Genomic DNA, 22,448 nt, shown 5'->3' with positions numbered 1-22,448 from the left:
GCAAGTGCTAGGAAATCTTTTTACTGCCAAACTGTCAACCTGCAGTGAGTCCCATGATGGGGAGTATATGAGGGATGATGAGTCGGCATCTTTGTAGGCCACATTGTGGATACAGTGGTAGGAAAGCTACCTTCTAAAAGTTGTGGCATTGTAGAAAAGGGCCTAATATAAGAAACTCATAAATATTATGGAGAATTTTAAGTCAGTTATTCCACCAACCAGTGGCATCCAAATTTAATTTTCTTGCTTTTAATAAATACATATAGATACGCAGTTGTAATATTGTTTGATGGCCTTCAGAGCAAAGCTCCAACACCACTTTATTCATTTTAAGTTGCTTATTAAGTCATTAACTTTCAAAGATTTCTTTTTATCTTAGCTTGATTTAAACACAGATAATTGGTATATGAGTTGTAGTTAAAGCATAACATAGGACATGAGAGACTTTCTATTGGAGGGTTCACAAGAGAGGAGTTGACTCCAGCACCTGCTTTTTGTGTTATAGTTGGAACAACAGTACAGGACATTGTCAGTTTTGATATTTTGATACGTATTTTTGACTCTCCCAGCTTTATAATTAATTTTAAATATTTTAAAGGAACTTTTCCCTTGACTAGTGTGACAACTACATTTTCTGTCTTTCTTTCTTCCTTCTTTTCTTAATGACTATTCCCCTGGTGAGAATTATAGATGACAATAAATGTTGATATTTTTTTCCCTTGGCCTGAGGTAAGGCAATTTTAAGAAGGAAAATAAAAAATAAGGTATAGAAATGCAGAGAATGACACCCTCTGGTACTAAAATTTACTTTGTCCTAATTGCCCCTAATCCTACTTTGATCCCTCAAATTCACATTTTAGTTAAAGTCAAGAAATCTGATGTTGAGGATCATGCAGTATTGAGTCATGCTATCTCAAAAGAAGAAGCGTGTACATACCTGGGTCCCCTTGTAAAGCCAGACGATGAGGTTAGTAGTACTATTTGGTGTAATTTATTAAGCAGTTTGGTTTTATATTTGTTTAGTTCATTAAAAACTTAAAAGTCTGTTCTCTGAGATCTACTGAAGTGGATCAGTGATGAAAATAGCCAAATCTGAGCATCAGAAGGCCTTTTGGTCTGGGGCATGATCTCTCTAGTTCTGAGAAGCAAAACTACAAAGCAGTTTGTCTGTGGTGAGAGAAGGAAGAGTGGTGGATGGATGGATGTGTGAGGGTGTGAGGGTGTGTACATATCTGTGTGTGTGTGTGTGTGTGTGTGTGTGGTCATCTCTGAGCAATGATGAAAAGGTTTTAGTACTGAATTTTGTCACTGTGAAGGTTCCTACACTTGACCTGAGCTCAGAATTGACAACTGGCAAATGTGGATGATTTGTGGGTTTTCTAGATGTGTCATGGTCATGATCTAATATTTCCCTTTTACATTTTAGGCTGAAACACAAGAGATTTCTCAGGAGCCATTGTCTTCAGTAACTGTTTCTACTGGAAGCTTCTTAAGTTATGAAATCACAGATTTGAGCCTCACAGATCCAGGTACTATCAGACTTTGTGAACATATTTAAGGAACTGCACTGGCTGGACTGCAGTGTGGTAGTGGAAGAAGCATTGCTTATTTATAGTGTGTCCAAGGGATTAGGTTTGGGGTAGAAACCGTGTTGAGTCTACAAAGAAAAAAAGCATCAGTGTCGAATAGAATATAGTACTGTGCAAAGTCAAGTGTGCATTCTGGCACATTTTCCCTCTTGGTTCCACCAATCTCAGCAATATATATTGCTATGACATATTATGTTTGTGATGAAGTACCCAGACATTATTAAATTACTGTATTATAAATGTTAATTAAATGTTTTCATTACATTCAATTTCAGAGTCATTTTCAGAACAGACAGAGCATCTAGAACAAGAATCTACCAATAAGCAGGAAGAGACTGATCCTCTTAGTTTTGCAGTCCCTTCAATACAAGTCACTTATCAGCAACAGCATTCCTTAGGTGCTCATAACTCTCTGTTGCCCATGGAGGAAGAAAGTACATGTGATCATACACATGTTCAGCAGATCATGGACAAGGATGTAATTGAAGCAAATCTGATACCTGACAAAAGAGACTTTCAGGGTAAAATTATTTTAAAAGAATATTTGTATAGCTTTTTCTAGCTTTTCACCTTTCATCTTTTTTTAGTTTTTAAGTATTGTTTGAGCTTCATATTTCTTATGGCCTGCACATCATTTGTTCCACAGATAATATTGAGGGCATTTATGAGACAGAGTATCTGGGAGCATTGTCTAACTGAAAAATATAAAGGGACCAGTGAGAAGATGACTTGGCATTTGTCTTAATTAAGGTTTTACTTCTGTGAACAGACATCATGACCAAAGCAACTCTTATAAGGACAACATCTAATTGGGGCTGGCTTACAGGTTCAGAGGTTCAGTCCATTATCATCAAGGCAGGAACATAGCAGCATCCAGGCAGGCATGGCGCAGGAGATGCTGAGAGCTCTATGTCTTCTCTGAAGGCTGCTAACAGAATACTGGCTTCTAGGTAGCTAAAATGAGGGTCGTCTTAAAGCCCACGAAAGCAAGTGACACACCTACCCCACCAGGGCCACACCTTCTAAAAGTGCCACTCCCTAGGCTGAACATAAGCAAGACATCACAGCATTAAAGGCAATTGCTATCAACCCATGTCATAACTGACTGAGTTCAGTTCACAGAACCCACATTGGCGGAGGAGAGAACCAACTTCTAGAGGTTACCTCTGACCTACACTATGGCAGATGACCATGTCATGTACATGTGCATACACACGCATAAGTGAATTAATTTAATTTTTTTAATTAAAAAATTTTTTTTGAAGAGCCTAAAGAGAAGAACAGGGCTGGTGAGATGGCTCAGTGGGTAAGAGCACCCGACTGCTCTTCCGAAGGTCCAGAGTTCAAATCCCAGCAACCACATGGTGGCTCACAACCATCCGTAACAAGATCTGGCGCCCTCTTCTGGAGTGTCTGAAGACAGCTACAGTGTACTTACATATAATAAATAAATAAATCTTTAAAAAAAAAAAAAAACAAAAAAAAAAAAAAGAGAAGAACAGCTCCCTTTACCATTAATCACTATAACTAAGGCAGGGATTTGGGTGGGATTTAGAGCATTTGCTCCTATGGGACCATAGAGAAGTTAATTTACCTCTTTCATAAAAGAAGTTGAAATTAAATAAGATAGTATACATCAACAACGGCACATGGGCCCCACAACAAGGAAGACACTGGTGATGAGTGAGTTAAGTGAGAGCTCAGAGCTCTTACAGCTCAGTGTCCCACGTAGTCTTTTGTGGCCTGCCATTCTTAATTAACCAGGGAAGCCTTTTTCTATCTGGGGAACAGTAATGTTTGGACTTACTTTGAATGCATCTTGTGAGCATGGAGAGCAAATGGAAGTAATCTTGCTGTATTAGAAATGTTTAACACGGAGCTGGAGAGATGGCTCAGTGGGAAAGAGCACTGACTGCTCTTCCAGAGGTCCTGAGTTCAATTCCCAGCAACCACATGGTGGCTCACAACCATCTGTAATGGGATCTCTTCTGGTGTGTCTGAAGACAGCTACAGTGTACTAATATACATAAAAATAAACAAATCTTTTAAAAAAACAAAACATAAAAAACAAAACCAAACAACAAAAAAAGAAATGTTTAACACTAATGAGCATGTTCTTAGCACTCATTTCCTGAGCTTCATTAAAGTTTTTAAAGTTAAACTTATCTCTTTTTTTTTTTGCCCTTAAAGTTCCAGCTGTGGACCTTGACTTTCGAGAATTGGAACACATATTTCCACACTTGCATCGTCAGCTCTTTAAACCCTTAGAACCACATCTAGATTTTGACTTATCATCCCCTGGGACATCTCAAGAAGACAGAGACTTTTACCAGGTATATGAGGTTCAGTGCTGTGAGTGTTGAGGGACGAGTGATTAAAAGGTGGAGACCACAGTCATCTTGTTTCGGTGGAATTTGTAGCTGAATGAGAAGCTGCTTCACTCCCTTCAGCCATGTGTGGCTCCTTGTACTCCTCAATAAAGGAGGTGTCCCGCTTACCAGTCAGTGCGTTTATAGAAACTAGAGCAAGGAATTCAGTATCTCACAGCAGTCACAGCATTCTGGATGGAGTACAGGTTGATAGTTTGTCTTTCAGAAATTCAGGTCAGTAGCTTCTAAGACGGGTACTTGGTTGAAAATGGAGTTCTTTAATCATCACAACTGTGACTGTAATGGTGAAGCTGTAATTAAAGAATAGAATATCAAAGGACTATGGTGGATTTGACTGGTAGTATAAGATCAGTATTTCAGCCTTTTTTCTTTCTGTTCTCAGCAGAGCTCAGAATCTTCATCTGAAAAACATGTTAAGGCATTGTCCACAGGCACAATCTGCTTCCCAGCACTGACAGCCAACTCACATTCTCCTAACCCAAGGCTGAACCAACTTGATATTAACCTGGCTCATGCGACAACTGAGGGTGTGTGACTAAGTGAGACCACTAAATCAAGTGAAGATTCTCTCCATCACTTTGGCATTTATCCCTCTCACCTCTTCATCTGTCCCCTCTCTGGTTCTCTGCATCAGAGGTTCTGTTCCTTTATTTAAGCAATGCAATACATACCTGACTTGAATGTGTGCAGTACTGAGTCTCACACAATCAGAAATCCCTTTTGTCCCACCTGACTAACTGTAGTCATATCTTTCTAAACATTGTATGCGTACACACACACACACACATACACACACGTTCTATTTTTGTTATTCAAAATTCTCATGGGAATAACAATGGAACTTAGACAATATTAGAGAATACATGCTTTTTTGTGAAAATTACTGACCACTGGGTTTATTGTATGTTTATACATATCAACTTTTCCTTCTAAAACTGTAGTTCATAAAACCTATTTACAGTTTACTTAAATTGTGACTCTCTATCCACTGTTGACTTTGTGATTTTTTTTTTTTTTAATGCAGGATCTGAACAGTCTTTTCAACAGCTTCGACCAGAACTCTCTTCACAGGAAAAGCAACATGCTGATCTACCCAGTATTTATAGCATTGAAGCAAGAGGTCCTTCCCAAAGCATGGAAAAGCAGAACTATCCTGAAATGTTACAGAATAAGAAAAAAAGTCTCTCTCTCCAGCCCTCAACAGAGAACTTGACTCCAGCCTGCAGTTCATCTGATACTGCTCTGTTTGATCAGTTACACCTGCAGCACAGCACTCCGTGTGCTTCTGTCTCTAGTGAGAGCTCAGTAAAACAGTTAGAAAGCAGAGAAGAAATGCTGGGATTTGAAGAGCTGTCAAGAAGGGCAGTTACAATGTCACAAAGACTCACTGAAGATGAAAATGTAGTTCTACCTATAAACCCACATGTAGGAAGAGTGGAGATGGAGGCTTCAGTTCAGGGGTCTAATCCATTGAGTATTCAAAATGAAAAGCCAATTCAGAACTTCATTGAAACTGACACTACAGAAGCTGTAAGAAATGTATGTCAGCTAGCACAAGCAGAGCACATATTAAAATCCTGTCCATTTCGGAGCCCTATTCCAATCTGGGTAAGTTAATTCCTCTGCATTAAAAACTTCTAAGCAAATTTGAAAAGCCGCACTTCAGACACTCATTTTCTATCAAATTTTGTTCAGAGGTTTAGGAGGCTGTACAGAGTCTACTTATTTCCAACTTTAGTCAGCTACATGTGGTTTTCACTACCATTGTGACTGGAAGAATGCCAGAGTTCACAAATAGTGGTATTTGATATTGAGTTATAGTGGTGGGTTTATATTAATAATGGCAGTAATAAGCCAGGCAGTGATGGTGCACGCCTTTAATCCCAGCACTTGGGAGGCAGAGGCAGGCGGGTTTCTGAGTTTGAGGCCATCCTGATCTACAGAGTTGAGTTCCAGGACAGCCAGGACTATACAGAGAAACCCTGTCTCGAAAAAACAAACAAACAAACACCAACAATAACAACAATAGTAATAATAATGGCAGTAATAAAGTTAGCAGCCCCTAAAATAGATGATACACCAGCTAAATGTAAGGAGAAAATTGTCAGATCTACTGCTGTTCCTGCATGGGCTAAATTACCAGCTAGGAGTGGGTATATAGTTCATCCTGTTACTGCTCCTACTATTCATGATGCTGGAAAAAGAAGGAATGAGGGAATGAGAAGTCAAAAACTTACAGTATTATTCTCGGAAATGCTCTATTAGGGGCTCCAAATATTATTGAAACAAGCCAGTTTCCAAAGCCCCCAACCATTATTGGTATTACTATGAAGAGAATTATACCAAATGTGGGTGGTTACAATGACGTTATAAATTTGGTCATCACCCAATAGTGTGCCTGATTGTCCTAATTCAGCTTGCATTAGGATGCTTAGTGCTCTTCCCACTGTTCCTGCTCTGGTACTGAACAGGACATAGAGAGTTCTGATGTCTTTAGAGTTGGTTGAGTAAGCCTTAAGATGATAATCATGACGAATTGCAATCTGAAGTTGTAGAGAAATTACTAAGGCTTCTCCCACCCACTTTCTGATAGGCAGAAGTAGATTGAAGCCAGAAGTAGGGTATTTAGCTGTTAATTACATTTTCATAGGTTTGATTCCTGCCAATCTAGTTAAGGTCTTAGCTTAATTAAAGTGATTGATTTACATTCAGTAGATGTAGGATATAGTCTTATCAGAAGTTAAACATGTTTGTTTTCTTGGACTTTGATATCCTAAACTTCTACATGATTAGTTGGGATGAAAGGGGGAGGGCAACTGTACTTATAATTTTTAGGGAGGGAAAATAAAGTTGTGTTTGAAGTTTATGTGGTGAGTAATTATTTTGGGGTTATTGTTGGTTGGAAATATGGTAAGTAAAATTGAATAAATGAGACATATATAAAAGAATAAATGTAACACTGCTATTGAGGCTATTAGCATTCCTAGGATGAGGCAGTTATTTTGTAGAAGTTCTGTGATGATACTTCATTTTGGGAGAAAGCCTAGAAGAGGGGGATGCCTCTCCTAGGGATAGCAGAATTAAAGAGTTTATTAATAGAATTATTGGCATTTTGTTTTATAGGAATGAAATTGAGTTAATTGTTGTGGATGAAGGCTATAAGTGAAATAAATATTGGAACTGTAAGGATAATATAAATAATTAAGTTAAGGAGTGTTAGGGTGGGGTTGTAAATGAGGATGGCCATTATTCATCCTGTGTGGGTAATTGGTGAATATGCTATAATTTTTCACATTTGTGTTTGCTTAAGTCCACCTCATGTTCCTATGAGAATTGCTCGGTTAGTTTCTGCTAAGGTGGAAATAAGGCTTATTATAGCTATGGATCAGGCTGGTGTAATAAGTCATATGTGTTCTTGGGTGGTGATGAGTATAGGAAAAATGAGCCACTTATTAGGAGGATTGAAAGTAGAATAATGGCTATTCTTACGAGATTGTTTGGGCTATTATTCAAAGGGCTCCAAGTAGGGAGTATTTTGAGTTTGATGCTCATCCAGATCATGAGATGGAATATACTGAAAGGCTTGATGTAGCTAGAATAAATAAAATCCCTAGATTTAAATTGATTAGGGGTGTAGTGTGGGTAATTGAATTCATAGACTTAGGGCTAATGTCAATGACAGGGTTGGGGCAATAATAAATAATGATACTGAGGTTGTTAGGGGGAGTATCAGTTCTCCTATGAAAAGTTTATTTTAAAGATTTATTTTTTATTTTATGTATATGAGTACACTGTAGCTGCACAGATAGTTGTGAGCCATCATGTGGTTGCTGGGAATTGAACTCAGGACCTCTGCTCTCTCTGAGCCAAAGATTTATTTATTGTTATATGTAAGTACACTGTAGCTGTCTTCAGACACTCCAGAAGAGGGCATCAGATCTCATTACGGATGGTTGTGAGCCACCATGTGGTTGCTGGGATTTGAAATCAGGACCTTCAGAAGAGCAGTCAGTGCTCTTAACTGCTGAGTCATCTCTCCAGCCCTTATGAAAAGTTTTATAGCATCTGCAAATGGTTGGAGAATTCCAAAATGGCCCAACAATGTTGGGAACTTTTCGTAATTGTATATACTCTACGATTTTACATTCTAAAAGTAGAATGTAAAAATAACCATTAGAATGGGGACTAGAATAGCCAGGCGTGGTGGCGCACGCCTTTAATCCCAGCACTCGGGAGGCAGAGGCAGGCGGATTTCTGAGTTCGAGGCCAGCCTGGTCTACAAAGTGAGTTCCAGGACAGCCCGGGCTACACAGAGAAACCCTGTCTCAAAAAACCAAAAAAAAAAAAAAAAAAGAATGGGGACTAGAAATGTTAATACATTAATAAAATGCATCTGAACTTCTGGGAACAAGCTTTTAAGTCTTACACAATTTCATGGCTCTGCCACCCTAATGACCTTGTCTAGGAAAATTATTGAACATATATAAATGTATGTAAGAGCATTGGTATAAGGTATATAAGGTAGCTCTATTTCTCACATCCTTTTTCCTGGGAGAAATTGTAAATAGAAACCGGCCTGAAACCTCCAGTCTGAACTCAGATCATGTAGGACTTTAATCGTTGAACAAACGAGTCATTAATAGCTTCGGCACCATTGACAAGTCCAACATTGAGGTTGTAAACCCTAATTGTTGATATGAACTCTTGAATAGGATTGTGCTGTTGTCCCTAGGGTAACTTGGTCTGTTGATCAAAAACACTTTTGGGTCAATAATAAGTTCATTTGAGTTGTGGTCTATGTTAAAATATTTCAAAGGATTTGGCTCTCAGAGGTCACCCCATTCCAAATCTTTCAAAATTTGATTGTGAACCAATAGGTTGATTTATTAATAATTAAACTAGTTAACTAATGCTCCATGGGGTCTTTTTGTCTTATATTATTCCAGCCTCTTTACTGGAAGGTCAATTTCACTCATTGAAAATAAGAGACAATTGAACCCTCATTCTAGTTCCTAATTAAGGACTAAATTATGTTACCTTTGCACAGTCAGGATACTGCAGCAGTTTAACATTAGTCACTGGGTAGGCAATGCCTCTAATAGTTATACTTCTTTTAATCTTTCCTTAAAGCACCCCTGTGTTGGACTAATAGATTAGGGTTAGGTAAATTAATTGGAGGAGTAATACCTACGGTCTGATAACTTCCAAGTTGTTAACACATCTGTGCTAGAATTACTCGTTACTCATATCAACAGTATTTCATCTATAAAATTAATAGGTTAACACCTATCAACCAAACTTTTCACCCCTACCTAAAATTTTTGCTACATAGGTTCATAAATTATCTTTAGGTTAGCTCATTTGGTTTTGGATTCTTTTATCTAATTTTTGAGTTTTTCCCTTATAAGTTTTTTTTTTTTTTTTTTTTTGGTTTTTCAAGACAAGGGTTTCTCTGTGTAGTCCTGTCTGTCCTGGAACTCTGTAGCCCAGGCTGGTCTCAAACTCAGAAATCCGCCTGCTTCTACCTCCCGAGAGCTGGGATTAAAGGCGTGCGCCACCACGCCCAGCTCCCTCATAAGATTTCTATGTCAGAAGTATCCAGTGACTTTGATGTTAACCCACACTGTGATTATGCCAAGCACTTTCCAGCACCTTTCCCCTCATAAATTAGCTATTGAAATTTATAATAAATTTGAGAAGGGCAATGTGTACTTCATTGCTTTCCCTAACAAAATACCACAGTATGGTATAGGCAAGTATTGTTCTGACTTGATGTGAGGGTGCCAAGTAGATTAGCTGGCATATAGTTATCAGTGTCTCTAAGTGTAGAAAGGCTACTAATTGAGATTTTATCTGCATCTGCCTATGGGATTGTTTTGAGCCTAATAGAGATTCATTCTACTAGGGCAGCCCCAATATACAGGATGGCTGAAAGATGTAATTATTTGTCCCCATGGAAGAACATATCCTATGAATGCAGTGGCATTAATGATCAGGGGTAGGGTAGTGTGACTTAGTGAAATAAAAATCCGATTCTAATCATTTTGTAGTGAACAACAAAAGCTGAGAATATCATTGTGGGCAATATTCATGGTATGGCAATTTCTAGGTCAAATAGGAATAGCTACTAGGAAAAATTTTATTGAAAAGTCTGCATTCATCTCTTTCCAAAATCTAATTTAAATGGACCTGTAAGCCCACCTTTAGGGGCACACCAGTAATTACCCCAGGCTTTGCTAACCTAGCATCATGCAGGACAGTTCTTCTCTGTTAACCAGGAAACGGATACTGGCTATGGTATAATGGAAGAACCAGATCTCACTCTAGTGAGTACTAGTGACATCAGCTTCACTGAAACAGATCTTGCAAACTTAACCCTTGAAGACAGAGAAGACAATGAAGCACAGTTTTTTCAGGTAAATGCCTTCACCAAAACTGCTAGAACAGGCTGTTCTTGGGCCAAACAGCCCGACTTTAAGTTAAAAAGTATTAAAAAATAAACACGAGACTGGGAGGTGGGAGGAAAGCAAGATGCTAGCAAACCCAAAATGACTCTCTTGGAACTAGGCAGATGTTGTTCTACCTACGTCTTCAATGGAAACCTCTGTTTGTGGAGCTGTATCAGAGCCTTATGTGGACCAACCCACAGCGGCACCTTCAGGTAAACCCCTTTTTAATCAGCTTGATAACATTAACTCATAATGTTGAGGTGAAACCCATGAATAATTTTTTCTCAAATATTACAGCTACATCAGGTAGTTTACAAGAAGTATTTATGACAAGACAGACACTTATGGAACGATCTTACCAGAGGCAGAGAGAGATCTGGAATAAAACTCGACTCCCTCAAACCAAAGTATCCAAAGAGAAGCTACCTACAGGTATGTAGGGCATTTTTTCTCTATTTGGTGTTTCCCTCTTTGTGAGAAGGGCCACTTCCAACTACTTCACTGAAAATGCTTGTCAGTTATAAAGCATATCTATATAGTGTGATATCCAATTTGTATCTGTCTGGTTGCTAGGCAGCATGTAAATATGGCCCTTGAATTCCCGATCTTTCCAAGACTTTCAGCATCTAATGAGATGGATGTATCTTATGGATTTCTGTATATTGAACCATCCAGGGATGAAGTCTACTCTTGATCTGTATCTAAATTTGTATTCTATTTGTTTGGTTCCCTAAGGCACAGTAGAGATTACAAAGACTTAAGACTCAAAGAACCCATTAATCACTGCTTTTCAGGTTCCTGCAGGGTGTGAATAAAGTGACTCTTCCTAAAGAGAAAAAAGCTGTCCTCAGGGCACTTATTTTGCTATGTGTGCCAGCCTAATTCCACAAATTTCTCTTACAGGTTACACAGGCAGTTAGCTGGGGTGAAACAGCAAAGAGATGAATGAAAGCAAGAAAAAGGATGAGCCTTTCATCAACAAAGTACAAATTGAAATAAAACACTAGAAACTCCAGACCCAAAATACATACAAACTATATAAAATGTTTTTACTGTATATAATTATTTATTTTTTTAAATTAAGTCAAATAAATTATTTGAGGAATTTGATTCCTTTGCTGTCCATCCAGGTCACCTGAAAGAGAAGACAAGACAATGAGAGATGTGTTAATGAGTTAAATGATTCAGGGAAATGTATGTTATCTTCTCAGAAAAACACAGCACTATCAAAACAGTGCAGGATTGTCTCTGTGAAGAACATCAATCTTTGGTCACAGCGTTAAGAGCTGTGGGTTTTATAGCCCAAAAAAGCCCTCTTTGAAATGACCTTCATTGTATGTATATGGGCTCCCCTTCCATATACATACCTTTCTCAAATGTCCCAGTCAGCCACCCATCCACCACCATGTTCCCAACAGGTTCCCAACAGCATATAAGAACCTCATGGGAACTTCTTTTTATGGTCATGTCCACAGCAAATGAGAAACTGCATTCTAGAATACCATTATAAAAATGACCCTAACTTGCCTTTCTTATCTGTCTTTGGTTTAAAGACAGTCTTTGACAGCTTCTAAGGTTTTGTGTGTGTGTCAGGGGTGTTTGTTTTTTGATTTTTCGAGACAGGGTTTCTCTGTGTAGTCCTGGCTGTCCTGGAACTCACTCTGTAGACCAGGCTAGCCTAGAACTCAGAAATCCACCTGCCTCTGCCTCCCAAGTGCTGGGATTACAGGCGTGTGCCTCCACTGCCTGGCAACTTCTAAGGGTGTTTGTTTTATGAGACAGGGTTTCTCTGTATAGTTCTGGCTGTCCTGGAACTCACTCTGTAGACCAGGCTGGCCTCGAACTCAGAAATCCACCTGCTTCTGCCTCCCAAGTGCTGGGATTACAGGCGTGTGCCTCCACTGCCTGGCAACTTCTAAGGGTGTTTGTTTTATGAGACAGGGTTTCTCTGTATAGTTCTGGCTGTCCTGGAACTCACTCTGTAGACCAGGCTGGCCTCGAACTCAGAAATCCACCTGCCTCTGCCTCCCAAGTGCTGGGATTAAAGGCGTGCACCTCCACGCCCGCTACTTCTAAGTTCTTAACCTTAGGGAGGAAATTTGTTTCAAAGAATTATAAATTCCTACAAAAGACTCCTCAAAATCAGAGTGCTAAAACTAGGGGGAAATGAATAACTACAGTACTGTAACTTTATACCCAGATGGGCTATGTGAAGCTAGACTATCTTGCTCACCTATGAGTCACCAAGTCTATCCAATATAGATGTTCAGAAAGGCTACTTTCATTCAGCCCATTCAGAGCAGTTGAACATTTTTGCCCATCATCACAACATCATTTATGGTAGTTTTTCAAGCCTGGCAGTGAATTTCAGTATTACCTCATTTCACATGTGGTTTCAGAGTTAACATCTTACCAGAAGATTTGAGGATTTCTTCAATTTATTTTAGGGACCCTTCAAGTTATCTTTAAACCTACAAAATTGATCATAAGAAATTATTATAAAATGAATTAACATGTTTTTGCAGTTGAGTATAGCACACAAATGTTACAGGTCTCATTGTCACCACTGTAATTTATCTGCTGTGATGGAAGCATGACCTGTATCTCAATTTAGCCACATTGACCAGTTCTGGACAATGACCAACAATGCCCATTCTTATGTACAATGAGGCTCATATATGATATATCTAGTAAGTAAAGACAGCAAGAAAAAGAAAAATGCCTTACCATTTTAGGGTAGGGTTCACTTGTGTCATCCTAGGAAGAAAAGGAATAGGTCATTTATCAGGCAACCAAGCTTTAAGACCAAGTAGGTTAAGACCCCCACACTGAGATCAAACTTGCAAGTTGCTCTTCCCTCCCCAACACACCTACATACAAAAATGTATGTACTATGAAAAACTGTATCATTAGAAATACCAGGTTTAACATGCACAAAGCCAAGAAACCAACGATGCCAGATAGTGAGTTTCTATCGCACTGTCTTTTGAACACCCAGCAGGAAAGAACTGCTGAGTGCAGATACCGTGCAGTGCAAAATCCTAAGCCCTTTACTGGGTAGACTTTCAACTATTGAGTTTATGCAGGAGAGTTACCCCAATGGGAAAATTACTCAAATAGGATTAATGTTCTTTGGGTACATGTACATACATACACACACACACACACACACACACACACACACACACACACACACTGATAATGCATTACCTTCCCTGAGCACTCCAAATACTATTCATTCAAGGTTTCTCACTTCCAGATTTAGCCATCATGTGCGCCTGGCTGCTAGGGTTTTGAACTTATATTTACTGTGCCAGCTACCCAGCCAAGAATTTGATCTTGAGACAAGTTTCCGTTTCTCAGATTGTACTTTAATCTTCTCACTTCAGACTCTCAACTTGTAGAATTTTAGGTGTGGGACTAGTACATGGTGTACTAAATGTTTATCCCTACTGAATGAACATTTCTAGATCTTCTGATCTGCCATTTGAGTGATGTACTAGCCTAGCAAAGTGAGACTTTCTAGGTTGTACACACATAGATAGCAATGGTTTTGCTGAGAACTTACATGCGACCTGGAGATCTACAATTCTTTATACAAAAAACAAAACTAGTTACTTACCAAACATCTCTTAGAGTCTTCTCATATCCATTCCTAGAGAACAACACATGACTTTTAAAAAGGCTATCGTTTCAGTTATAAAAACTGCCAAGTTACTATGATTTACCATCTGCAGCCAGTTCTGTCAGAGTTAATGTTAGTTCATGTTTGGCTCATTCAGCAGTTGAACAGTTAAATTCATCATCTGAACTGGAACGATCTTTTCCCAAAATTATTGTCACTAAAACTTACCTCACACTCACAACTCTAATCTTTATGAAGGAAGTTCCAGTGCCTGAAGTTAAAAACAAACAAACAAAAAAATTAAAACATCAGTTTTATACTTTGTTAGCTGTCTTGTAGTTCCTTCCCACAGACCTAACAGTCAGTCCTGTGAGTCAAGTAAAACCACAAGTTGCTGTATGAGGCGTTTCCAACGATGTCTGGCTACTAGGGAAGCCCCATCGGGATAGACCTCAAAAGCAATCGTTTCAACAACTGTGAAGCTCTCCAGCCATCTTTTATATGGACATCTATGAATAGGAAAGGAAATCACATTGTAATCTCAGAATTTTGCCTAGCTTAAACTCAAGGTTACATTCTTATAGTGCTGAACTCAAGCTCACTTTTACTGTAGTGATTTTTCTTAACCCAGCAACATGGTTGTGCTGGCTGGAATACAGACACACACATACCTTTAATCCTAAACAATGAAGAAACATAAAGCACCCATGAAAGTGATGTCTAAGTAGCAGACAAGATTTAACAGAATAAGATATGCCCAAATGTCAGGAGGAAAGAGAAGCAACGTATGAGGGCAAGAGGCAAGACAGGTTAAGAGAGAACAAGCTAGACACAGGTGAATACAGAATGAGCCAAGAGTGAAGAGCCCAGATCAGAACAGATTGAGAGGTAGTTTGAGGCAGAAGTCAGCTTGAAGGAATATGAGCCAGAACAGCTGAGATGAACCAGACAATGTCAAGGGTGAACTTTTTCAGCAGTCTCCAAGGCTGAAAATATTCTAAACCTACATCAGATTGTAAGCTTCCAAGGCTAGGCCTTCATTAGCAGATGGGCAGTAAGGCTCAGAGACAATTCTATCAGGCAGATAAAATTTAACTATCAGCATCTATAGGTAGATAAAACTAATGGAGCAGTCTGATTCTTAGTTAACTCATACTTTTCAAACACTATATTTGCGATGTTGCAAATTTCTGCTGTAATTTATAAACCATGCTTGAGAAGTTTATAATACTGTAAATTGAGTATAAGACCTTAAAGCCTCACTTTTGCGTTCTTCTGCTAAACATACCTATTCCAGTTCAGTTCATTATTGATTCTAATGTTCTAGGATTTACTGAGGGTTGGAGCAATCTGAAACTTTTATAGAATTAGCATCACTGAAAGTTAACTCTGAAGATGTAAATTTACATGCTACTTACAACACTGAAACATCCATTCATGGGTATCTTCCAGTTCTGACTTCATAATCAAGGCAAGCCTTTAAAAAAAAGGAATATCCATCTACTTCATTACCTTTATAAGGTAAACTATGTATGATATTGGTAGAAACCAAGTTCATCAATAACACCTTTGTGCTTATATTTCTTCTTGTATATATCAAAACTCATACTGAGCAATGAGTTCTGGGTTGCAAGAGGATCCAACAGCTGACAAAAACACAAGTGCTATCAAACAAAGCTGTACATATCTGACACAAAGCCAGTTTTACAATTGTGACCACAGAATGAACAGTAGTAATATTGAAACCCCCCCCTTGGGGAAGATAAGCGATTGTTTAACATAAGACTTGCAGACAGAACCTGGGTGTGGGTTCCAAGAGAAAGCTCAGATAATAACTTTTTTTTTGGTTTCTCTGAATAGTCCTGGCTGTCCTTGAACTCAGAAATCCGCCTGCTCGGACTCCCAAGTGCTGCGATTAAAGGCCCAACTATGAATAGGAAAGGAAATCACATTCTTATAGATGTAATTGTGGTTCAGCTCCCATAACCAAAAATGGCTGGTTAATTACCATCTTGTAACTTTAGATCTCCAGGCACTGATGCCTTCTGATCTGGAATACTGCACACATATGCATGTAGGCAAAACACACAAATATGAAATAATTTGGGCTAAGCACTGAAGAGGCTGGGTTTTATCATTAGTTTATTTTTTCTAGTATAAGAGTTCAAGAGTTTAACCCAATTTTCAGATCATCTCTTAAACTTTCTTCATTCTGTTAAAGGGATGAAATATCCTTTTTTTAAGTAGCTGGTATCTTACTATAAAGAAAGGAGCGGCAAATCCAGATCCAAAGTACAGTCATCATGGCCGTTTTTCCACTGAAAATGGCAAACTCTTCCCTGGACCCTCCTCATAGTCATAGTGGCTGCGACAGACCACAGAGGTGGTGAACCTCCAGATACTCTGGCCCAACATGTTCTGCGAGGGACACAGAAGAAATGGCGGCACCACCTAACTCATTTCTTCATGACCTTGCTCTGCGGAAGACCAAAAGGGCGAGGCTGGGGTTCTTGAATCTAGACATGTATAGGATTGTTAGCATTTTCCTTCCAGAATCACAATCATATTTGCTGTAGTAGTAAAATAATCCTTATAGTATTTCTACTCTGAAATCAAGCAATGAAAAAAGCTTTACTAAGTATTAGCTTTCCACCAGCAAGTTTATCTTCTTCCCCAGATTAGGTCTTGATCTACTTGGCATACACTGTTATCTATGTTCTTTACCTTCTTCGATAGTCACATGATCATCTCCTTTCAAGGTCCTTCTGTGCCCTTTCTGTGTGTGTGTGCCATCTTTGGCTTTTTTAGAAAATTTAGATTCTTTCTTCATCTTCTCTTGTTCCAAGTTTCTCTTCCTTGGGAATTCTGAACTTATTATGAAGCAACTGTCTTCCTGCATTTAATAGAAAAAAAACCTAGTAACTAAACTTACCACTGACTGGTGGGTGAGTGCAAATATATTCCTCCTACACCAGCTCTATTTTCTCATTTGACAGCACACCAGATTAGCTAAAAGTTCTTTAGTATTTTATCAGGAGCTAGATCAGTGGTTAAGAACACTGGCTTTTCAGGGCTGGAAAGATGCCTCAGCAGTTAAACACCAATGGCTGTTCTTTCAGAGGTACTGCATTAAATTTCAGCAACCACATGGTAAATGTGACCTGCTGCCCTCTTCCATTAATCAGGTGTACATGCTGATAAAGCAGTCACACAGTCAAGTAGAAAACAGTATAGAATCAACAGCACAAAATAAGCCACAACACTGGCTTCTTCCCTTACTTTTAAGACTAAGATTCAATTCCTTGCACCTACCAGTTCCAGGCACCAGGCATACACCTGGTATACTTACATGCAAACAAAACATAATACTGAATTTAAAAAAAAATTCTTAAGATTGGAGCCAGGCACAGATACACATTTTGTAAGCCAATAGCAGGAACAAAGACCATGCTGGTAGGTTAATCCACTGGTTTGAGGTCTCAAAGATGCCAGTCTAACCTCTGGCCTCTATATCCTACAAATATTCAAAGCTAGCATTATAACTCAGCAGTATGATACCTAGGCATAAATATAAATGTGGACAAAGCTTCAAACCAACACTTGGGGCTAAGAGGAAGAGTCACAAAAACAAACAAACAAACAAACAAACAAACAACCAAAACCTTGGTTATCATATAGCCTAATGCCGGGCGTGGTGGCACACGCCATTAATCCCAGCACTTGGGAGGCAAAGGCAGGCGGATTTCTGAGTTCGAGGCCAGCCTGGGCTACAGAGTGAGTTCCAGGACTACAGAGAAACCCTGTCTCGAAAACCAAAAAAAAAAAAAAAAAAAAAAAAAAAAATCAAGTAGCCTAAATAGTAGTTCCACTCTTAAACAAAATTTCAATAGTATACAACTTGTACATTCTGTAAATGAAACAGAATAAAAACCAGCCACTTACAACCAACTTGATATCACACTCAGACTGAGGACTTGTTGCTTCATCTTCAGTTCTGTAACAGTAAATGGAATGTGTCACAAATCTTACCTAGTATAGTCAAAGAAAAATAATCCTCCCAAAACGGAGGCCCTGTGCATATACCTCGGATTAAACAATCTTAAATGGACTAGAAGTTATGATTACTACTGAAGAATCTTATAGGATCTTCATTTTATAGATGCACAACCCAGCACTTGAGAGGCAGGTAAATGAGTTCAACCCTAGCCAAAGCTGTACAGTAGTGACTGTCTTTAAATTAACTTAAAAATGACAAACCCCATAAATTACCCTTCAAGATCCAACTTACAATGGCTCTTCAATAGGAGAAAGTGAACCATCATCATCCATGTATTTGTGCCTACGAGTGTCAAGGTCCTCCTTTTCTAAATCTTCCCCAGCGTGCATTTCCTTCAAGCATTCCTTAAGGTGGTGTTCATACTTGAGTTTCTCAATGTGGTGAAAAAATCCTCGTGCAACAGCTTGCTGCAAGTTAGAACACACAATTCCTTAAATATTAAAACATCATATACTAATTATAATCAAGCTTGAAACTGTACCAAGGGGCTAAATAAACAATGGCTTGCTGTTCATCTGAAGGACCAGATTTGAGAGCACAGAAACCATGTAAATGTTATGCGCATGATGGTTCTACTGTAATTCCAGACTTGGGTAGTAAAGACAATAAGAACAAGGTGAAGCCGGGCATGGTGGCGCACGCCTTTAATCCCAGCACTCCGGAGGCAGAGGCAGGCGGATTTCTGTTCGAGGCCAGCCTGGTCTACAAAGTGAGTTCCAGGACAGCCAGGGCTATACAGAGAAACCCTGTCTCGAAAAACCAAAAAAAAAAAAAAAAGAACAAGGTGAATAGGAAGACAACTGGCAAACTTCGCCATGTCTCCACGTGCATACACAAAGAAATACAAAGTAGATGTTAATCCTGATTACATTTTCCGACCACTTGCAATCATTCAACATTTAATACTCAAACATTTGAGAAACCTAAGTAGTATCTGGGTACTTGAGTTTCTCTCTAGCCCTTGACTAGTTAACTTTGACTGTCAATTTGGCATAGCTCAGAATTACCCTAGAAGGGATCCTCAAAAGAGGATCTTTGGGGCTGATGAGATGGCTCAGTGGGTAAGAGCACCCGACTGCTCTTCTGAAGGTCCAGAGTTCAAATCCCAGCAATCACATGGTGGCTCACAACCATCCGTAACGAGATCTGGCGACCTCTTCTGGAGTGTCTGAAGATAGCTACAGTGAACTTACATATAATAAATAAATAAATCTTAAAAAAAAAAAACTCTGACCTATTTTATTAAAAAAAAAAAAAAGAGGATCTTTGTATGATTGCCTAGATTGTGGGTGTTACCATTCTGAGCAAGAGGTCCTAGGCTAACAATGCACAGGACCAGCAGCTTCCTTCATGGTCCTATTCTCCAGCCCTTCCTGGGTACTTCTAAAAGTGGGCCTTATATGATACCATACCTTCTGACCTTGTAATCAAAGGTTTGATTACTGCTGAAAAGAAAGCTGGGTATGATATGCTTCAGAATAGGTTAGAGATAATAATATAAAGGGACCTGTATAAGGAACCTTGTTGGAGTATAACTCCATAAATCTGTGTGCACACTGTAAATATGCTTGTGCACATTTCTCTTGTGATGCAAGAGTGAAAACTGGAGCACTTTATATAGATGTCACTATTGTTATTTTGTCTTTTTTTTTTTTTTCCAGAGCTGAGGACCGAACCCAGGGCCTTGCGCTTGCACCACTGAGCTTAACAATCTGTTTCAGGTTTCCCTCCAACAATTAAGAATGGCCAACAAACCATTCAATCTTACCTAATATATTCACCTACATTAAAAAAAAAACTCACCTCATATGTTAAAATTTTCTTCCAAGGTAAAGGTTTTCTTCCACTCTCGGATTCTAAGAATGGAAACACAGCTCCTTTGTCTTTAATTTGTTTTGCATCTATTTGCGACCTTCTAGTGTTCCTCGTTCCAGATGGTCTTCCTCTTGGTCTTAATTTTGGCTCATATTTCCTCTTTTTTCTCCTTTTCCTCTTTTTCCGTTTCTTTTTCTTAAATCTTTCAAAAATAGCCTTTAAAGTCAGAGGCCTTGGTTCTATAGAAGAGTCACTTGATGTATCTGTTTCAACACTTGCAGGTAAAGTAGCACGTTTCACAGTAGGGTGTCTTTGCTCTTGTGTAGGTGAAGGAACACACTGGGTTTTAAATAAGCTGCCATCAGACGAGTCATCACTAAAAACAAAAATGAAACCGCATCAGTTATTAGCTATAATCCTCCCCAAGGATTGGGGCCATTGTGACAAGGCCATGCTCCCAATCATGCATTCCTTCAGTTCACAGCTCCAACACCCTTTACTGACCGACCTTAGAACACCAGGAAAGACAGACAAAAGCATGACAAACCTAAGAACCATGTTAAAATTTCAAAGTACATTTCTTCAAAGATCAACCCCCTAAAACCATACCCAGCATTTTAGAATAGATTCAGTACCAGTTAACCACTGGTACTTACCATTATATCTAAAACAAGACATAGTTGGTTAAAATGTTCAGTTTTAACTTTCAAAAGCACCACTTAATCACTACCTACTAAACAAAAATGGGCCAATAAAACCAGAACTAGCCCCCTAAATGTAGTTTTCTTGGAAAAAATAGACTTCCATTTCTACATGTTCAGGTTGGTAGAATTACAGTTTTAATCAAACTGTTATTAGCCAAGCGAATATAAATGCTAATTGAGGTTCTCTCTATCTTTAAGGACAAGCATTACAAACAACTTACTGGAGTGTAGGGTGTAGTAACATGCCTTTAATCCCAACTCTAGATGGGCAGGATTATCTAGGTGAGGGCAGCCTTGGCTCTATCTACTGAGATGCTGTCTAAATAAATTGAACATTTGGACTGAATCTATAGTTTACCCACAAAAGCTACCTTACCTTTGGTTTCCAGTATCTCCAGCTGTATCCGATGCCACACAGACAGCAGAATTCACTTCTGATTGAGCCATCGCTTTTCTCTGCCTTACCCAGTTTTCTGCAATTACAGAGTTCAATGATGTACCTTCCCATACATAGCATTCTAAGTTCAGCATACTCCTTCCCACTGTGTGAATTTCTGTAAAATCCCTATGGATAGTACATTTTATATTTACTTTAAAGCCTGAGTGGGCTTGTTTCCAGCATCCACATCGGGTTGCTCACAATCTCCTGTTAAGTCCAGCTCCCTGTTACTGATCTTTTGTCTTCCAGAGTACCCTCACACATGTGGCATACATAGTAAGTTTTCTTTAAATATGCGAGTGAAAACAAAGAAGCCACATTCCAATGCAGTGTTTTCTCTCTAAATCTACCCCCAAAACCCGACATGGCTTTAACCACCACCTAGCCTCACAGTAGCATTTCTAACTCCAATCTGGGCTGCGAACTCGACACTGAAACAGAGTTCGGGTAGTTGGGATATGGCGATAGTGGCTCAAAAATCACTAGTGATCAAATGGTCACAGGCCTGTAATCTTAACAGCGTGTAAAAGGACCTTTAGATTAAGGCTGAGACGATAGCCTAGCAGTTAAGAATACTGTGAATGGACTAAGATTAGACTTCCAGAACCCACATGGCAGCCTAAAAATAGCTGTAAGCAGTCCTAAGAGATTCGATGTCTTCTGGGCTCTGTGAGCACTGCGTGCACGTGGTGTAGAAATATTACGCAGGTAAAACGGCCATATGTACTAAAGGAGAAAAAGCTTCGGTTTTCCTGGACTACACAAAATCCTAGAACTAATCACAACTTTCGAGGCTAAGAAAAACAGGGTGACTACGACCTTAGATTGCAAAATGCCCGCTACATGAATTGCTTTTTTAAATTAACCCATCAAAACTGAAATTTAAGGTTGGCCCGTTCGCCCCAACGATACGCCTGTGAGTAAATCAAAGATAATTCCTAGGAATCACTCCCACCTGTACGCTACTTTACAGTTCCGAGACTACAAGCTTTGGAGGCCACGTGGTGAGCTGTGTCCGTGGGCCGGCTGCAAGACCGTTTCGGAACGTAACGTAAGAGAAGTGCGCAGGCAGCACCGGGCCTTCCACGGCACTAAAAACGTCCTCCAGGCCCAGAACACCTCGGCCTCTCCCAACAGCGACCCGGAGCCTCGCGCGGCCTGCGGATGGGGGGATCCCGGCCCGCTCCGCTGCTCCTGGCCCTACAATAGCGCCGTTTCCGCGCGGACAGCCGCCCAAAGAGCCCCGCCCTGCGGCCCCGTCGCCCGCAGCGGACCTGAGCGGCCACAGTGAACAACCACTTACCTCTCCCGCCGCGTCGAAAAGAGCGCTCCTGCGCCCAGCAGCCGGACTAGGACAAGGATGAAATCTCGCGTGAGTAC

The 22,448-nt window shown here is 39.5% G+C and overlaps 2 protein-coding genes, 9 non-coding genes and 2 pseudogenes across 25 annotated transcripts in view; 3 read left to right on the top strand and 10 right to left on the bottom strand.

Annotated features, from left to right (window-relative positions):
- The window catches only part of Cep295 (centrosomal protein 295), a 43,344-nt gene extending 31,806 nt beyond the window's left edge, over positions 1-11,538 (top strand). For 3 of the 7 annotated variants that reach the window (XM_029482145.2, XM_021171954.3, XM_029482143.2), the window contains exons 19-28: positions 861-967; positions 1,427-1,529; positions 1,865-2,110; positions 3,780-3,922; positions 4,362-4,506; positions 5,004-5,587; positions 10,258-10,395; positions 10,547-10,640; positions 10,726-10,860; positions 11,332-11,538. In XM_029482145.2, the coding sequence (XP_029338005.1) occupies positions 861-967; positions 1,427-1,529; positions 1,865-2,110; positions 3,780-3,922; positions 4,362-4,506; positions 5,004-5,587; positions 10,258-10,395; positions 10,547-10,640; positions 10,726-10,860; positions 11,332-11,348 (1,712 nt within the window). In that variant the 3' untranslated portion in view covers positions 11,349-11,538. Of the gene's footprint in view, positions 1-860; positions 968-1,426; positions 1,530-1,864; positions 2,111-3,779; positions 3,923-4,361; positions 4,507-5,003; positions 5,588-10,257; positions 10,396-10,546; positions 10,641-10,725; positions 10,861-11,331 lie in introns of those variants that run through there. The other 4 variants (XM_029482144.2, XM_029482146.2, XM_085844407.1 and 1 more) reach the window with 4 other exon arrangements.
- Positions 1,069-1,144, top strand: LOC115032017 (small nucleolar RNA U2-19). The gene has a single exon (XR_003837666.1). It is a non-coding gene; the product is annotated as a small nucleolar RNA U2-19 (small nucleolar RNA).
- On the top strand, positions 1,271-1,340 carry LOC115032016 (small nucleolar RNA U2-30). The gene has a single exon (XR_003837665.1). It is a non-coding gene; the product is annotated as a small nucleolar RNA U2-30 (small nucleolar RNA).
- On the bottom strand, positions 11,468-16,468 carry LOC147001967 (cytochrome c oxidase subunit 7C, mitochondrial pseudogene; annotated as a pseudogene).
- On the bottom strand, positions 11,468-22,428 carry Taf1d (TATA-box binding protein associated factor, RNA polymerase I subunit D). 9 transcript variants are annotated; one of them, XM_085844409.1, is made up of 11 exons: positions 22,372-22,428; positions 21,006-21,102; positions 19,914-20,301; positions 18,342-18,517; positions 17,996-18,047; positions 16,778-16,946; positions 14,282-14,324; positions 14,051-14,083; positions 13,156-13,185; positions 12,842-12,899; positions 11,468-11,563 (listed from the first exon to the last, which is right to left on the bottom strand). In XM_085844409.1, the coding sequence occupies exons 2-10, from the start codon at positions 21,074-21,076 to the stop codon at positions 12,872-12,874; spliced, it is 990 nt and encodes a 329-aa protein (XP_085700535.1). In that variant the 5' UTR covers positions 21,077-21,102; positions 22,372-22,428; the 3' UTR covers positions 11,468-11,563; positions 12,842-12,871. The 9 variants fall into 9 exon arrangements, 8 of the variants coding, with proteins under 8 accessions (XP_085700535.1, XP_085700534.1, XP_085700536.1 ...); XM_085844408.1 differs by having other exon boundaries at positions 11,468-12,899; XM_085844410.1 differs by lacking the exon at positions 22,372-22,428 and adding an exon at positions 22,024-22,217 and having other exon boundaries at positions 11,468-12,899.
- On the bottom strand, positions 11,624-11,757 carry LOC115032008 (small nucleolar RNA SNORA25). The gene has a single exon (XR_003837657.1). It is a non-coding gene; the product is annotated as a small nucleolar RNA SNORA25 (small nucleolar RNA).
- On the bottom strand, positions 11,832-11,947 carry LOC115032014 (small nucleolar RNA SNORA32). The gene has a single exon (XR_003837663.1). It is a non-coding gene; the product is annotated as a small nucleolar RNA SNORA32 (small nucleolar RNA).
- Positions 12,689-12,762, bottom strand: LOC115032002 (small nucleolar RNA Z40). The gene has a single exon (XR_003837651.1). It is a non-coding gene; the product is annotated as a small nucleolar RNA Z40 (small nucleolar RNA).
- LOC115032010 (small nucleolar RNA SNORA1) lies at positions 12,969-13,101 on the bottom strand. Its single transcript, XR_003837659.1, has one exon. It is a non-coding gene; the product is annotated as a small nucleolar RNA SNORA1 (small nucleolar RNA).
- LOC115032003 (small nucleolar RNA SNORA8) lies at positions 13,328-13,464 on the bottom strand. The gene has a single exon (XR_003837652.1). It is a non-coding gene; the product is annotated as a small nucleolar RNA SNORA8 (small nucleolar RNA).
- Positions 14,170-14,240, bottom strand: LOC115032074 (small nucleolar RNA SNORD5). Its single transcript, XR_003837712.1, has one exon. It is a non-coding gene; the product is annotated as a small nucleolar RNA SNORD5 (small nucleolar RNA).
- On the bottom strand, positions 14,380-14,510 carry LOC115032015 (small nucleolar RNA SNORA18). Its single transcript, XR_003837664.1, has one exon. It is a non-coding gene; the product is annotated as a small nucleolar RNA SNORA18 (small nucleolar RNA).
- Positions 15,630-15,735, bottom strand: LOC115032068 (small nucleolar RNA SNORA40; annotated as a pseudogene).
- Positions 22,429-22,448: the final 20 nt, after the last annotated feature.

This window comes from Mus caroli, unplaced genomic scaffold (assembly GCF_978045245.1).
Source record: "Mus caroli unplaced genomic scaffold, Mus_caroli_1 scaffold_11, whole genome shotgun sequence".
NCBI lineage: Eukaryota > Metazoa > Chordata > Mammalia > Rodentia > Muridae > Mus > Mus caroli.
Note: the sequence above shows the minus strand (reverse complement) of the source record. Positions and strands in the feature narration are given on the sequence as shown.

Bases quoted from the DNA above. Each gene is read 5' to 3' on its own strand.
- Taf1d (XM_085844408.1), bottom strand. From the start codon at position 21,076: ATGGCTCAATCAGAAGTGAATTCTGCTGTCTGTGTGGCATCGGATACA. The intron at 18,048-18,341 runs GTAAGTTGGATC...TTACTGTTACAG, and splicing joins TCTCCTATTGAAGAGCCATT to AACTGAAGATGAAGCAACAA. The intron at 16,947-17,995 runs GTAAGTGGCTGG...TATTAAATGCAG, and splicing joins AGTGTGATATCAAGTTGGTT to GAAGACAGTTGCTTCATAAT.